The 16,752-nt window shown below is 42.0% G+C and overlaps 1 protein-coding gene across 1 annotated transcript; it reads left to right on the top strand.

The window, feature by feature from the left end:
* Window positions 1-717: 717 nt before the first annotated feature.
* PDIA6 (protein disulfide isomerase family A member 6) lies at window positions 718-16,703 on the top strand. The gene is made up of 13 exons (XM_078873780.1): window positions 718-847; window positions 2,191-2,335; window positions 2,911-2,968; window positions 5,952-6,078; window positions 6,668-6,771; window positions 8,190-8,329; window positions 8,927-9,041; window positions 9,289-9,432; window positions 10,060-10,144; window positions 11,037-11,109; window positions 11,704-11,862; window positions 13,872-13,968; window positions 14,436-16,703. Exons 1-13 carry the CDS (start codon window positions 832-834, stop codon window positions 14,502-14,504), a joined length of 1,332 nt encoding a protein of 443 aa, XP_078729906.1. The 5' UTR covers window positions 718-831; the 3' UTR covers window positions 14,505-16,703.
* Window positions 16,704-16,752: the final 49 nt, after the last annotated feature.

Here is a 16,752-nt window from a genome sequence, read left to right as displayed (position 1 = left end):
GCACCACAGTGCGTGGTCAAGGCAACAAAAAAGTTCCCTTTTCTGCGGTACATTTTCACCATCAGCGGAAAATAAAACTCCGCAATGTGTTTTAAAGTTGCGTCCTTGGCAATGAAACGTTGCGTCTCATTTGTCATTTGCATGAATATATTTTTTTAAAGTCTAAATATAGATGAGATAATGAGACATCACTACACACGCGACCCCGTGTGTGTGTGTACGCCGAGATTGGGTCATTATAACACACGTACTTGTCGCTCATTGGCTGCTCCAACAGCCAATCGGACATCTGCAAGTGGCATCGACCCCGCCCACCGACATCCCGTGCAGGGGGACTTTCACATTAAAATCTAACTTTATTGCAATTCTGACCGAAATAATGACAAGCGCGTGAGTGACGTTGGTGTGCTCGCGTTTATTTTAAATAAAAAAAAATGTTTTAAAAATTAATTTAACCGAGAGCGTACGTGACGTCACGCGCCGATCGGACCAATGCGGAGGGGCCACGGCGCGTCGCGTTGTCGTGGGGTGCGAACGGCCTCTCGATCCGGCGATTCACGCCTCGGAGCGATTCCAACGCTCCTCTTAGATTCCCCCTTGCGTTCGACTCCCGAATATGTGGGCATATTGGAGAATCGATTCGGATGTGTTTGTCGCCGTTGCGGCAAACGTGCGGGAATCGACGGCGCCGACCATTGATCGGGTTCAATCGTGACCGCGAATCGTAAAGGTTAAATAATCGCCCGCGTGTCGTAAATCGATTCCTGTATATAAATTCACGGTTGGTGGGGGGGGGGCGTGTTGGACAGCGGTGAGAGCGACAATCGAAGCATGGGGTTCTTCCACGGTGAGGAACTCGTTAAACTCAACTAACATTTAACATGTTCAATAAGCTTCTTGAGGTACAATATTGTAATAGCGATGCCATTCATTGCAATGATCTGCCTTTCATGTTAGTCCATCGTTTGGTGTTAAAAGGCGTGCGGGTCGATATGTTTAAAGGGGACACGAATACTAAATAATATGTTATTGTGGTAAAGCCCTGGTAATATTATCGTCATATTGATATCAATGTTTAATGTTATACGTTTTTGTTAATGCCGTGTTTGCCATGCCGTGCTGATGCAAATGGCACTTTAAGTTGGGTCACCGTTGCATTTTAAACCATAGCTTTCTTTTACGTGCTACGTGTAACATGTTAAAGTTGTTTACGAAAGTAAATCTACGAATGAGTGTTCCATCTGAAGTTCGGCAACAATTGTACACAAATCAAAGTTGTTTTGAAGCATCAAACAGGTTTTCTGTCCCACGTACGTGTCCTCTTTAAGAGTAAGTTGAATGTCCTTTATTAACCAGATCATATTTGAGCATCGTGAACTCTATGGAAACGAGATCAGAGACTTTTGACTCCGTAGGTCTTAATTGTTCACGGTTAAAATTCATAACTTTTTGCAAGGCAGGTCCACAATTGCTGTGTCTATTCAACCAGCTGATATTGTATTGCGTTCGATAAACACCAGCAAAGGAGAGCTAGATTGACTACTGCAATTTAATGGTATGTCCTTGGACAGCGAGAAATGTATACAGTTGAATTTCGATAGATATGCATCGTCTGCTGTATGAGACCGCTCCATACTCTAATACAGTACAGTAATTCAATTCTGTATCATATACGAGAGAGTAAGATCAAATGAATAATGCAGTCCTCTCTACATAACACGATTGGCATGTGGTCAGTTGTCACGAAGTCATTCTTACTTTGCTCATACGTGTCAGTTTGGCTAATGTACACGAGACACGCGCGTAAAATCCTGTTTTAGTTGCCAGAAAATGCTGACAAGTTTCGCCGTTTTTACTCTTAAAAGTAAAAAAATGCAGTGGTTTTCCCAATAATGGGGAGGTTAAAGTCTTTGGTCATTGTTGGAAATTCCATATTGTGTCAGCAGCGAGTAAATCCTGAGTACAGCCACTTGTTGACCTGAAAAGTGGTCTGACCCCAAAGAGATGATTGGCTGAGTTGACTCTCGCCTGAGATTTTAACTCCACAACCTTCCAAATGCAAGTCCTTTGCTCTCACAACTGGTAAATGTAACCCTACTTAACAATTTTAGTGAAATATGCTGTTTTGCGTATCCCACTGTTTTGTTTCCTGCTTCAATCCCCTCTCACACCCTACCCCATTGTGCGCAGGTGCTGTGGTTCTGGGGGTGCTGGTGGCCGGGGCACAAGCCCTGTACTCGCCAAGCGATGATGTGATAGAACTGACGGCCAGCAACTTCAACCGTGAAGTTGTCCAGAGCAATGACCTGTGGCTCGTGGAGTTTTACGCACCCTGGTACGACACTCGCACATGCGTTGGCCTTGTATCTCGCTTGTGTTTATGACCTTTGATGTGGCCACAAGATAGCAGCGCATTTCCACAGGAAACCTGGGAAAAAAAGAAGTTGGTTTGTGGCCATCTGTCATTTAGAGTCCTGGATAGCATTAGTAACATAGGCCACACCCTTGTGATTAAACCAAGAAACATTTAAATAAATCCAGGATATTCCTTTTCCGGTACATGCTGTTGTAAACCCTAGGCCTGGAAGGGCCATTAATTAGTGATCTTGTTTAATGTCAGCATTTAAACAGACAACCGTGTATTTATTTTAATACTCTGCAAGTGGGATGCTAGTGTATCTATTCAGTAGATCATTGGAACTTCATTTGCCAGTAAAAAATATGATAATTGTTTTTTTACCCTTTTACCCAAGGAGTCATGTTTGTGACTCCTTGTAAAAAAAGGTGTCAGTTTTGTTGCCAGATAGAAGGGTAAAAAACAATTATCATGCAGTAGATGTTTGAGTGCAATGTTCTTTATTGGGGTTTTCTGCATACTACTATTAGAATTGTACCTTTTTTTTCCTCAAGGTGTGGGCATTGCCAAAGGCTAACACCAGAATGGAAGAAGGCGGCCACCGCTCTTAAGGTGATGGATATATGTTGTTTACCTGACTCCCTTACGTTGTAGTTATTTACTAGACTGAACGCTCTCACACTTTACATAAGAATAAGATAAGTTAAACACGATTTTTGTTTATCAAACATTAAAAAGGGGGTATATAAACAGGATCATCAGTCATTACACTCACAACGGAGCCATTTGCACCGAGAATTTTTAATTTTCACGAGCTGCCCAATAATTCCTGAAGTGCATCAAAGTCAACCATGAATTATAAAATGACATTTGCAAAAGAAGGTCATTGTGTACCAAGTGACATATAAACTAGTTCACAAATTTGCCAAATTACTTGATGCAAAACAAATTTGAATTAAGAATCTGTTCCTGACTATGGGAACCTCATTTGCCAGTAAAAATATGATAATTGATTCTTTACCCTTCTATCTGGCAAAAAAACTGACCTTTTTACAAGGAGTCATGTTTGAATAGACCGCAATACCTGCAGTCATAATACAAACAAAAGAACATAACTCTGATAATGTGCACTGTCCTTGAAGTTGATTGGTCCACACCCGAGACAGCTTTCCTTAGAGCCTAGTCTCACATGGGTTGGACCAGATGACGCCAAAAGGCGCACAACTCAACGACAATGCACCATCAGAGTATGAGAGCTCGGGGCAAGCATCTACACTATGGGAACCTCATTTGCCAGTAAAAATATGATAATTGATTCTTTACCCTTCTATCTGGCAACAAAACTGACACCTTTTTACAAGGAGTCATGTTTGAATAGACCGCAATACCTGCAGTCATAATACAAACAAAAGAACATAATACAAACAAAAGAACATGTTCTTTTGTTTGTATTATGACTGCAGGTATTGCGGTCTATTCAAACATGACTCCTTGTAAAAAGGTGTCAGTTTTGTTGCCAGATAGAAGGGTAAAGAATCAATTATCATATTTTTACTGGCAAATGAGGTTCCCATAGTGTAGATGCTTGCCCCGAGCTCTCATACTCTGATGGTGCATTGTCGTTGAGTTGTGCGCCTTTTGGCGTCATCTGGTCCAACCCATGTGAGACTAGGCTCTAAGGAAAGCTGTCTCGGGTGTGGACCAATCAACTTCAAGGACAGTGCACATTATCAGAGTTATGTTCTTTTGTTTGTATTATGACTGCAGGTATTGCGGTCTATTCAAACATGACTCCTTGTAAAAAGGTGTCAGTTTTGTTGCCAGATAGAAGGGTAAAGAATCAATTATCAATCTGTTCCTGCTTATACGCATTATTAAGGTCCCCCTCCTTAATGCGGTAATGAGTCTTAATAGGCTTAGCTGGTTAAACAAAGGACATTGAGTTTTTAATGATAAAAGGAGTTTACAACTGATAGTAAATGCAGTGGTCGAGCTCATTTTAATTGGTAAAATAGATTTATTGAAAAAAAAATGTACTAGGTCACTCGGTTGCATCATGTATGCAAGATTGATTATATTGCTAAGTAAGCAATTTGCATAACCTGTGCAGCCACTCGTGGAATGATATTCATCACAATGTAAATAAAATAAACTCAAATTCACGTCCCAGAATCGTGGCAAAATGTGGACTCTCAGGGGGGTGGGTGGTGAATTGTCTAATTGTACGCATTTACACATTCTGGAAAGTTAAGAAAGCGGTTTTCTGAAAAACAAAATACGAAACTACCTGAGGTAGGAGTTAGAGATGTAGGGCCACTAACTTTACCACGTGGCTTGCGGTGTTTGGAACTTGCCTGTAATTCAACGATTTGAAGATATTTATTGGTAGATCAAATCCATTTTTGAATCTCTAAACCTGCTAGGCTGTGAGATGGCAGTACAGCAAATTGATTCTTGAATCTATCAGTGTAGACTTTAGAGTATCGTCATTTATATGGTTGTTTTCTCCCACATGGAAAAACTCGTAATAACTGGTCAAACATACCGATGCAAGATCCACCTGAAAAGGAGTCCTGAAACTCCTTTTAGGTTTCATGATGTTAACAGGTCCCTGCGGGGTGGGCTGGTAGGAACGAATAACCAAAGAATATAAACATAATGTATTATTACACTTGTTTAGCCAGGAAAGCCTCACTGAGTGGAAAGGTTTTTGTAGGGTCCTGCCAAGTGTTTGCAGTAGGGGGCGATGTTGCTACACCTAATCGGACGATACGAAGGGAGAGTTTGAGGCCTAGTTCTAGGCTTTAGGCCTAGTTGTAGGCTTTAGGCCGCTGTGAGTTAATTTTTCATTTAAATGTTTTAATTAAAAGCTGTCAGGGAATTATAAGGGAATGTTACACTTGTTTAGCCAGGAAAGCCTCACTGAGTGGAAAGGTTTTTGTAGGGTCCTGCCAAGTGTTTGCAGTAGGGGGCGATGTTGCTACACCTAATCGGACATTGGATGGACGGACGATATAATCTATTGTAGGCTGGTTCACTTCGTTCCTACCAGTAAAATTGTATTTTTAAGACTAGCCTTTTGCCCGTCCAAGGACGGGTGTATTGCAGTTAATCTGAAACTTGCAAGCGAAAAGCAGACCGCGACGTGATATTCATTGCATCCATTCGTGTGCAATTTGTAAAGCCGCGGTGACAGACTTCTTTAATTTAAAGGTTATAATCCCTTGTTCATCATGATGTCCTTTTTACTTGTCTCAATAGCGTTATGGAGATCGTGTGACGTGAGGGTTGTAAGTTGACGCTGAGTAGGGAGGAGGAGGTGCCTCGCCCCCCCCCATGTGGAGTGACGTCACCCACTAATTATTATTAATGGGGGGGGGGGGGGGTCTCCATGCGGAGTGATATTAATGAGGGGTGGGTCCATGTGGAGGACGTAACCTGTTCATGATTATTAATGAGGGAGGCTGATCGACGTGGAGTGACGTCACTGGCGTTACGCACTGACGTTTTTGGGTAAATATCGTAGTAAATTGCACAAAGGAAAACGTGTTTTTTCAGGGTAACATTTTTAAGAGTATTTTTCAAATTGCTACAGGGCATAGTGAAGTTGGGCGCTGTGGATGCAGACGAGCACAAGGGACTCGGCTCCACATACAACGTTCGTGGATTTCCCACCATCAAGATCTTTGGCAATAACAAGAACAAGCCTGAGGACTTCAACGGTGAGCTCACAAACAAATCTCGCACTCCAATCGTATAACTTTTCAACTAAATACCCCAGCATTATTCATTGGCAGTTGCTTTCTATGATGCTTTTTTAAAAGTCTTGTATCGTTGAATAAAACCAAGTTTTGCTTGATTATACAATGCATTGCAACTGGAATTTTCAATAGCCTAAATATGATGGTATCTGAAGAGGTGGAGGATGGCCTATTTTTTGATAACTGGAGACATTTAGAAAGGGGAATTTTGTTTAAGCATGTGGTGAAAAGGTTATTAGAAGTCAAAACAATATTTCAACAGTGTCGATATAATGAGATTTAGGAATTGAGAAAAAATAATTCACGTGACACATTGGACACCATCTTTTATTTGAGCAGTGGGAGGGATATGGCACTGGGTTAGCCAATGGGAAGGTTCCAGGTACCAGGAAGTAGAGAAGGAACAACTTCACATTGAGAGTGGACGAGGCTGTAAAGGGGAAGTGACATCCCGTTGACAGTGCTGACAGAAGAAGGTCCCTGTTGTAAATAAGTTCTCTTGATTGAATTTGACTCGCAGACACTGAGCTGAGCTTTGTGTTTTTTTTAGGTGGCAGGACGACACAGGGCATAGTGGACGGTGCTTTGGGTGCCCTGCGGTCACTTGTGAAGGATCGGCTGGGAGGAAAGGGAGGCTCTGACTCTGGAAAACAGGTACCAACACACTCGTGGCATGCACTTGGCATTACACAACACAGATCCATGATGGTTTGTGCCCATCTTATATTTGAGCAGTAAATTTAACTACATTGTTTAATCAATATCTATACTTGTTTTTCCTCAAAATTGCAAACCATTCTTGAAAATATAATTGGCTAAAAGTTCCAAGGCCGGACTCTATAAAATGTTTTGATAATCATTGACGAGTTTCTGTAAAACGACATTATTTAAAAGTATTTTATTTTATGCCTACGTGACTTCACCGAAAGAACCAAAGAGTATTTTAAATCGTATATATACATTTTCAGGAAAGGGCTTCTGTAAGCGTAAACCAGTATCATTTAGCATAATGAATGTATACTGTGCTAGGTTGTGGAAGGCAAACCCTAATTGGCACGTGTAGTAATTCCCTCCAAGAATCTATTAATTGTCATTTATGAAAGAACCAGTTATTATTGCTTGCTGTCATGTGAACCAATTACATGCAAAATATAAACGTATCCATTCTTACACAAATCAATGTGTTTATTGTATGCCTAAGAATCAATAACATTGTGTCTATGGATCATTGCATGCCTCCTGATTTATGCATTTTAACTGCTGAACTCTGTTTCTAAAAATATGCATAGTAATGAGGCCTTTATGGGTAGGGCACATGGGAATAAGCAGAGCTTTGTGTGTGCTTTGGAACATAATTTTTGTTGAACAATCCATTCATGGTCTTCCATTACGCAAATACGTTTTGATGCAAAGATGAGTTTTTTCAATTGTATTACTCTGGTGGAGCCATTTGTACACTGGCCAGCTTGTTAAGCTGAGTTTTTAAGTACTCATTATGCAAATGGACATGAATGATCCACTTAAAGTCATTGTACTTCTCGTTTGACCTGTTCACTGTGGGAGCCTTTCTGGGTTTGGCAGGGAAGCGCAGAAACTAATTTTATTTCGTGATAAAAGTGCTTTAATTTTTGAATAGATCATCAAAATATTAGATACAAAGTTTTACTGAATACCACTGAATGTATAAAGAAAGTTGGAAAATCTGTAAAATATAATTCAATTGTATATAGTACATAGTTATGGGTCTATTCAAGCACAACAAATAAAATAGCACTTACCCCATCTGAAGTTACTTAATACATTTGGTTCAATGAGTAAGAGTAAACATTTTATTTCATCTTCAATGTAGTAAACCCCTAACTACTTTGGGTTGTAACACTGGTATAACAATCCACCAGATATATTGCATGCACCACAAGCAAAATATACAATCAAATTGTGATTGTTCATTTGAATGTGAAAGGGGTGAATCTGTGCTTCAAAGGTTGCCATTTGGAGATTGGTATATAATTTTGGATATGTTTTTTACTTCATATTCGTGTGTATGATAAAGCACTGTCGCCGTTTGACAGGGAGGAAGCAGCGGTGGTTCTGGAAGTGGCAAAGATGACGTCATCAACCTCTCAGATGATGACTTCAATAAGAAAGTCATTGGCAGTGATGACACCTGGATTGTGGAGTTCTTTGCGCCTTGGTGTGGCCATTGCAAAAAGCAAGTTAATTTAGAAAAACCACGATGCTTCGCAAACACCCTCCACTGCAGCACACCTGTACAGCATAGATTGCCCTGGTATCAATGACTGCATAAATAAAAGGTTGTCATTTGTTTGCTCTTTTAGCATATATATTTCTTTAACTGGCTGTGAGGGATGAACTTGGTATTATTATATTGGGATAAAATATTTCCAACATTTTTTATGATTAATATTAAGTGGCATTTTATACAAATTAGAAAGCATTACTATAGTGATGAGAGAAGGCTATCGCAGTGACAGCTGTTGAAGTAGGCCAACTGTTTTAGATTGAGGCCGAAACCTTATATACAAGTTCTGGAATGAATGTATTTTGTCTTCATTTTTTGACCCCTGATGGTACAATTAATTTATAATGTGAAAATGTCAACGGGAAATCACATTTATATACAGAAATGTACAAACAAGACTCATGAATGACATCTGGTACTTTAGCTCCATTTTGTCCCCCTTGTGTTGACTGTGGTCATGTGGCTTGCTGTGTGTGTCTCGGACTGCGTCTAACCAGATATGATTTTCTCTCTTTGTGGTTGACTTTGTGGCTGTGGTGCGAACAGATTGGAACCTGAATGGGCTGCTGCAGCCACTGAGGTGAAGGCACAGACAAATGGGCGTGTGAAACTCGCTGCTGTGGACGCCACCGTCAATCAGGAACTGTCCAACCGCTTTGGGGTGAGGGGACTGGTGGACGCTTCATTTTCGCACCTTCAATTAGCACGGTTGGCTACGTACAGTGTGAAAGAAGTTCTACATATGTTTAATAATATTACTAGCAGGCCACACGTCTTTTGGACATGACCATGCCCTCCCCTCCCCTTGGAGGGGAGTAGTGAAATGAGATGGGAGAGAATGGCAGGGGGCAAGAGCCCATTATGAATCTTAACATGGAGTGTAAAACCACGTGTGTTCATGTGCACAGATCCGAGGTTTCCCCACCATCAAGGTGTTCCGCAAGGGTGAGGACGAGCCACAGGAGTACCAGGGTGGCCGCACCAAGTCCGACATTGTGGCGTATGCTCTTGAACTGTACACCGACAATGCTCCTGCTCCTGAGGTCGTGGAGGTGAGATTATTTCTTGAAACCGCACGTACAGGCTGCAAGTTCAGTTGCCCATTTTGTGGCAATGCAGCCAGTAGCTTCGCCAAAATTGCCTACATTTTGGAGTGTTTTTTACTTGATGTGTGGGTTTTCTCCATAACTTCTGATTTCCTCCATTGTGCAAAACAATACATGGGAAGCAACTGGTGGGACAGGCCCAGTGCATTTTCTACTAGACCCAGTAAGGCCTTTCTGAAGTAAAAGGTTTATTGTTTTTATAGTATCAAAAATAATTTACAAGTGAGCTGCGAGTTGAAGCTGTTGCACATGTGTGTTCCACACCGGGCATTGTGACTATATAATGCAGGCGTGAGATAAGCATGTTGGAGGCATGAAATGGGGTGTCCTTAAATGAAAAGCTAAAATAGTTTTATGAGTTCTGAAGACATTGTTTATCAGGCTGAAACTATCAGGTCACTGCAGTTAAGTAGTCGAATCTGATGTAGGTAGCTGCCAGGATTCGGACGAAGGGTCTCTGGTACTGGCTGTGTTGGTGACATGGACAAGAGCTTCATATCCCTGAGACGGGGCCCCTGTTTTGCCTCTTGGTCTCTGTTTTAACACCTTTGTGTGTTTTGATGTCTGCCATAGATCCTCAACCAGGATGTGGTAAAGAAAAGCTGTGAAGAGCATCAGCTGTGCATAGTGTCCATCCTGCCACACATTCTTGACACAGGTACTTGTTACTCACTCATTTACCAAACTCATATTCAATGCTTATTCACTTTTTCAGATACTAATTAGCTCACTCATTCGCTTCTGCTCGCTTGCTCACTCAACCTACTCAATCGTCCAATCATTGACCTGCTCACTCAAACTCCCACTCGCCAACTTGCACGTTAGCTCACTGATCAGCCATGATTCTTCCACTGCTGGATAAAGGTCTATCTAAGCTATTACATCTCTCGTGATCCTGATACCTTATTTATAAAAAATCACTTTGAATTGAATTGACGTAACATCCATCTCATTTGCAAGGGTGTCCCAGGGTATTATATGTAACAATTCTAGTCCCTGCACACAAGCTGATTTCATCACCCCATCTCCACAGTTGACCTTTGGCTGCCACCTTGTTATTAGTCTCAAGCATTGTCCATCGTCCCATTTAGTGGTGTCCTGCCCATGCCCACCTTTCTTAACAGTCAAAATTACTACAACTTTCAAATCTTCTCTAGTCGATGTTCCTATTTCTGTAGAATTACAAGTATCTTTTTGCACGTTTTTACATGTTCTTTGTCAATGTCCATGTTTCTGAACCATATCACTGATGAAAACATTACTTAAAAAATATTTTTTCATTATTAAATTAAGTTTTCCAAAAGCTCTCCCAACCTGCTGTCATCTGCCTATTTTTATTTCACTAATTTGTAAACGGATACTGTCACCTTAAACTGATACTGTCACCTTGTGTGCTCGCTCACTGACTCGCCCATTCACATACCCAACCAATTCGCTTACATGCTCGCTCGTTCGCTTACTCAATCTCCCACCCATTCATACCTACGCGCGCTTGTTCACGCACACCCCTACTGGTTGATTGACGGATTGTTCGGTTGCCTCTTTTGTAGGAGCTGCTGGCAGGAATGGCTATATCGCCACCCTACAAGGGATGGCCGACAAATACAAGAAGAAGCTGTGGGGGTGAGCATGCGAGACTACCTTACTGGGCAGGCGAGGCATTGAAAGCATCTCTTTAAATTACATGTCTGCTTTTTGGCTACCTGGACTTGTGCACTTGTGATTGTTGGAATGTGTGTGCAGCGAGGGCTGGGTGATGCTGGGAGTTGAAACATTACACCTATTCAAGCTGCCTCGGATTAATGCTTCACCAGGATGGATGTGTGGGTGTGTGGGGACATGTATGGATGTTATGGTGCGTTTTGAAAGTGCCAGTCAATCTGACAGAAGAGACAGAATCGGTAGTGCAATAAATTGTAGACAGAAGAGAATGCAATGAGACAGTGCAGTGTGCATGCGATACGGCAAGAGCTACATAAGAGATGTCGTGATCTCTGCAGTTGTATGTGTTCATGTGAGGAACCATAGATATGTGCCTCTGGTGGGAGTAGGTGATAATCACACGGCAGTACAACTCCAGCGACCTGAGTCCATACCAGTCCATAAGAACCCTCAACAATGAGTGGAATAATTGTACTTGCACGGTGTGAGCTGTTCATCCTGAAAGGACGTTACGCAATATTTTGTTGCCCTGTGCGATGTGCATTTATCCACAAGGTGGCTGTGGACAGAAGCTGGGGCTCAGCCTGAGCTGGAGGATTCCCTGGGGATCGGAGGTTTCGGCTATCCAGCCATGGCGGCTGTCAACGCCCGTAAAATGAAGTTCGCCATCCTCAAGGGCTCCTTCAGCGAAAGCGGCATCAACGAGTTCCTGCGGTGAGGAGCAGCACGTCACTGCCTGCTGAGCCTCAAACTTTCATTCTGCAGTGACCTTTGCCCCATTCAATTACATGTCAAGATGGGAAAGTCTGCCTTCCTCACCTATTTTTGGTTTTTTATTTTGAGGCTCTTGGGTAGCTCGATTTTGGATTTTTTTTTTTGAAGTAAGGTAGTCCAAACCAGATAGAAAATGTTGGAGTGCATTGGCAGTGTTGTGAAAACACAAATTGTAGACAAAAAATTACCTTTTTCGTTAATGACAACTGAAAACAGAAATATTTAGTCGGCAAATATTTCAGGTAATATCCCTTATTAAGAGCCCTTATGTAAATAAGAAATGGGGCATGTTACCTGCTCTGAAGGACCATTGCTCAAAAAATCTTGTTATAATGTTAAATTTTGAAGATGGGACAATTTTCATTCTGGTCAAAACACGTGTGTTTTATCAAATGCTGCGGTGCTGTGTTTTGAACAGGCAGTGATACACTTGCTGGGAATGTGCATTGCTATTTTGTGAAATTAAATTATAAAATGTAGTTCTTGTTCAGGAACATACATTTTTTTGGGTGCATCTTAATCCTAGCATTAAACCTTTGGGAAACGCTGTAAAGTTTTATATTGGCTTAAGGTTGATCAATTGCCCTTCGAGATGCTTGGGTAGAGCTCATTTTGGGCTATGTCAACTTGTGTAACGACCAATGCACTATTATTTTTAAGTTCTGTCCTTGCTGATGAAAATTGCAAGTGACTAACAAGTGTTCGTCCATCCTACCCTGGTGGCAGGAGTCGGGAGGGCAATGTGTGGGTACAATTTTGAGGCTGACATACATTGCCAATTGTAAAGTTTTAGCAGAACACGGATGGGGACAAAATGGGCACAAAACTTATAAAAGAATTAATTCTACATTTTTTGGGATGCGCATGCAACTTTTAACACGAGTTTCAGAGACTTACACTGTACTTGTAAACTTGGATGTACAAATGTCAAACTCGGGGGTAGCCAGGTGACTGCTGAATGTAGAGCGTCAAGAAGACCTATCATGTTCAATTACAAGAACACTGTTCGCATGTAATTTAGAGGTTCACCAAATAGCAGTTGTTGCTTATCCAATCGAATACCTATTTGGTTGTGGCGAGAACAGAAGCTGAATAGTATTTTATAAGAGCAAATAAGTTGTATGACAGAAATCAGACTGAACCAGATGAAAGACGATGATGCCAGAGAAAGCCGACACAGTGAGAGGAGACGCATGGTAGTTTAGATGTGACAAACTATAAGAGATGCAAACAAACAGTGGATGTAGAGGTGATGTGTCATGCTGCCAGCTATGGCTGCAAGTTTGGTTGTACGTGTTATGTATATCGTTTATTGTTAAATTTGAATCACAGTTCCTATGATCACTGTTGTTACATTGTTTTTATAGCTTTATTTTGGTGATTTCGAAAATATATGGTTAAGCCATGTTTCTTACGAAAGTGCGGAGTTTGCTTGAACTTATCTAAATTGTCTCATGGTTGTTATTGTTTGACTTGCATCACACTGGGATTTTTGCACACAGCGTTGTAATACGTTATTTTTCTTTGGAAGATTTGCTGGTTTATCCAGGATGTTTCTGTTGCGTGTCGTCGCTTTAAGATGTTCTCTGTTCATATTTTGTTTGTTTCGGTTGCACCTGACTCAAGAGCCACATAGCTCACAGGGCTATACCTAATAAATTAAACTTGATGAAACTTTAATGTATAGATGAAAAGGCGAGTGAAGAGCCACGTTGACGATGAGATCGATTGAGATTATAGGTTAGATTTATACAGTGGGAAGCCAACAGACCAAAAAAACATTTTAACCTGAACTGCATGTAAGGTAGTTTGTTGGAACCATGTTTCATTTTGGCAGCTTTTAAAAATGTGGAAAGAGGAATAAATGGAAAACGACTACAATGTTGAGTGGTTCGTATTCTCAAGAGTGTTGCTGCCTTGTGGCGGGGGGGGGTCCCTTTATCTTGCAGGGAGCTGTCTGTGGGACGGGGCTCGACAGCACCGGTCAAGGGAGCTGCTTTGCCGCCAATCATCAGTAAGGAGGCATGGGATGGCAAGGATGGAGAGGTGAGGGAGCTGTCGAGATTGCTCGCACATCTTCCAGCCACCACCAGGCTGGAAGGCCAACAGCAGTCAAAGCTATGCTTCTACCGACAAAAATCAAAGATTTTAAATTTTGACCCCTCAAATTTTGACCCCTCAAATTATGGCCTCGAAGTTAATTGGTTTTATCATGTGCAGGAGGCATCAGTAATTTGTCTGCCAATTTATAAAGCAAACAGTCTGCAACTCGTAATGTGTTTTATAGGTTTTGTACCACGATTGATTGTACATGCAAAACAGGCACAAAAAGGAATATAATTATGATCCCAAAGCATGAGAACGTATAAAATCGTGGACCTTGTTAAACTAAGTTACAGCCTTCGAATAAAACTACAGATCCTGTCAACTGCACACAGGAATTTATCTTTGCCTGTAGTTTGTGTGCTTGTGTAGGTCTTGCCCCTAAATTTTCCGGTTTTGTTTTTCTACAGCTGCCAGTGGAGGACGATATTGACCTCAGCGATGTCGAGCTGGACGAATTTGACAGAAGCGAGCTCTAACCACTTCGCAGTAATCATCCCGTCTCTCCTCCCAGACACAACCTCCCCACCGAAATCTCTTCTCTACCTTGTCCGCACACACGTCTGCCTCCTTGACCCACACTTCCACGCACACACTAGCGTGTGCGCGCACAACCGCGTGTGTGCGCACACAGCGCTGTATACGCACGTGCACACAGCGTCGTGTACGCGTGCATACAAGTGCGTGCACGCGCGCAACCGCCACCCCACCCCTGCACCATACACCCAGCCTTGCCTACTGCTTCTCACCATCATGAACACGCAATTGCACACACGTGATATCAGAATCTTCATACTGGAGGAATAAGATGAACTATCAAGCTCTTTGTCACATGTCCAGGAGGAGCGGGGTCCGCAAGCTAACACTGGGGAACAAATACAGCTGTTTCATCAACGTAAAAACATGACCCGTGTAAAGATTTCCCAGATATAAAATACGGTCTGTTGAAGGGTGGCTTTTAGGTTTTTTATTTTGAATTTGACAATGCTTTTTCCAACTGCATCCAAGGGCAGGGCTCGTCTTAAAAATTGGTATGGGGACGTGCCAGTGGCAGCATGAGGAGGAAAGTAAGGGTGCTTGTGCATGATATGGGCTGGTTATCTGTCAGTGTGGCAATGTGTGAATCGGGATATTCGACTGCTCAAGCAGGGTGGTTGGCAAGTTGCATTTTTCATGATGCGTTCATAAAAGGTGTTCATCCTCCAAAATTACTACCTATGCCACAGTGGCAGAAATTGAGGGAACTGCCCTCGTGTTCTCCCTGTACACAAGCCCTTTGGTCTGACTCGTGCGTTTGCAGAAAAGCAGTTTCCACTGGGTTTTTTGGCAGAAAGGTGAAAAACAGGTCTCTTCCTGAGTAATCAAAGAAGTCACTTCTGCAGTGCATGCACATGCATTATAAATGCATGCACTTAGGTTGAGAGTGCCCTGTGCAATCCCCATTGTCCTGCACGCTCCACGACCCTTTCATACCTGCCAATGGCACCCCCATGTACTGAAGTCGAGCGTGTGCAAGTCTTCCTCCGCAACCCAAAAAGGCCTATCTGTCAAGGTTGACTCTTCACCTAATGCTGCTCAACAGGTCGTTCCCTTTAGTGGATGTGCAGCCCTGATGTAGAGACTTTTACTGATATTTATAGACGTTCTTGAAAAGCCATGTTCACAATTTCGTAAACGTACGAAGGAGTTTGTAAAATGGCTGTTGGTTGGTTATTTTAAGTTTTTTGTAAAGGGGTTTGCTTCATTTAAATTAACCACTGCTTTCGAACATCACCTAGCAATTTAATGGTTTGCGTTCACTAACTACGAACAAAATAAACCAGTAACCATGTTAATGCACCTCAATTTTTATTCAAAATGACTACAGTCAATTGGTTATTGTACGCCAATTACATACGTCACCTTTGTAATGGCTTGGTAATTAAACTTTATTGGTTATTAAAGTTGCTGGTCATTTTGTGTTTGTGCCATGCGGTGCAATAAAATTCCTGCATCAATTCTTGGCAGACTGTTTAGGCTTTTGGAATGTTTTGGTCTTGCAGTGCTGTGCCGTGTGCCGCTGATTCCTTGGCTCGGGTAAAATCGTTATGCACTTGCCGTTTCATGCTTTCTTGATGGCGCTGTGCCGTGTGGTTAATGAAACCACCCCAGTCGCTTCACTTGAAGCCAGGCAGTCTCCATTGCCAGACAATTCATGTCGAGGAGGATTTGGCTTGACGAGATGCAGTGCATGAAGTCCTACTCGGTTGTTTTAACCAATTAATGATTAAACACTGGGGTGCTGTGTGTAAAAATATGGCAGCGTCTGGGGTAGGCATTGGTCCGCTAATGTTCTTAGGATGTTGGTTATTTGTAATGCGCATTCAAGCATGATTTGCTTGAAATGCACCTTAAGGTGGATAAGCGGGGGGGCTTTTCATAAAACTCTTCACACGTTTAACAGTTGGCATGGGCAATGACTATTGCCCAACCATAGACCAGTTTACCCATGACTCCTGCTAGCCCAGACCCTAGCCGACATGCAGTACTGTATTTGAATTGGGAGGTTCTTGGTTTATTCATACATGTTTCGTGGGAAATGCACCTATGCTAGAGTGCATTTTTCCCACCACAATGCATCTGAAACTGGTGACACCCTTGCCATTTGAAAGCCTCAATAAAGACGGCTTATTTTCCAACATTGTGTTATGGTATGCTTTTTTCCCCCATATTGGTCATCTATTTTTT

This window comes from Lampetra fluviatilis, chromosome 2 (genome assembly GCF_964198595.1).
Source record: "Lampetra fluviatilis chromosome 2, kcLamFluv1.1, whole genome shotgun sequence".
NCBI lineage: Eukaryota > Metazoa > Chordata > Hyperoartia > Petromyzontiformes > Petromyzontidae > Lampetra > Lampetra fluviatilis.
This window is presented reverse-complemented; position numbering and strand designations above follow the sequence as displayed.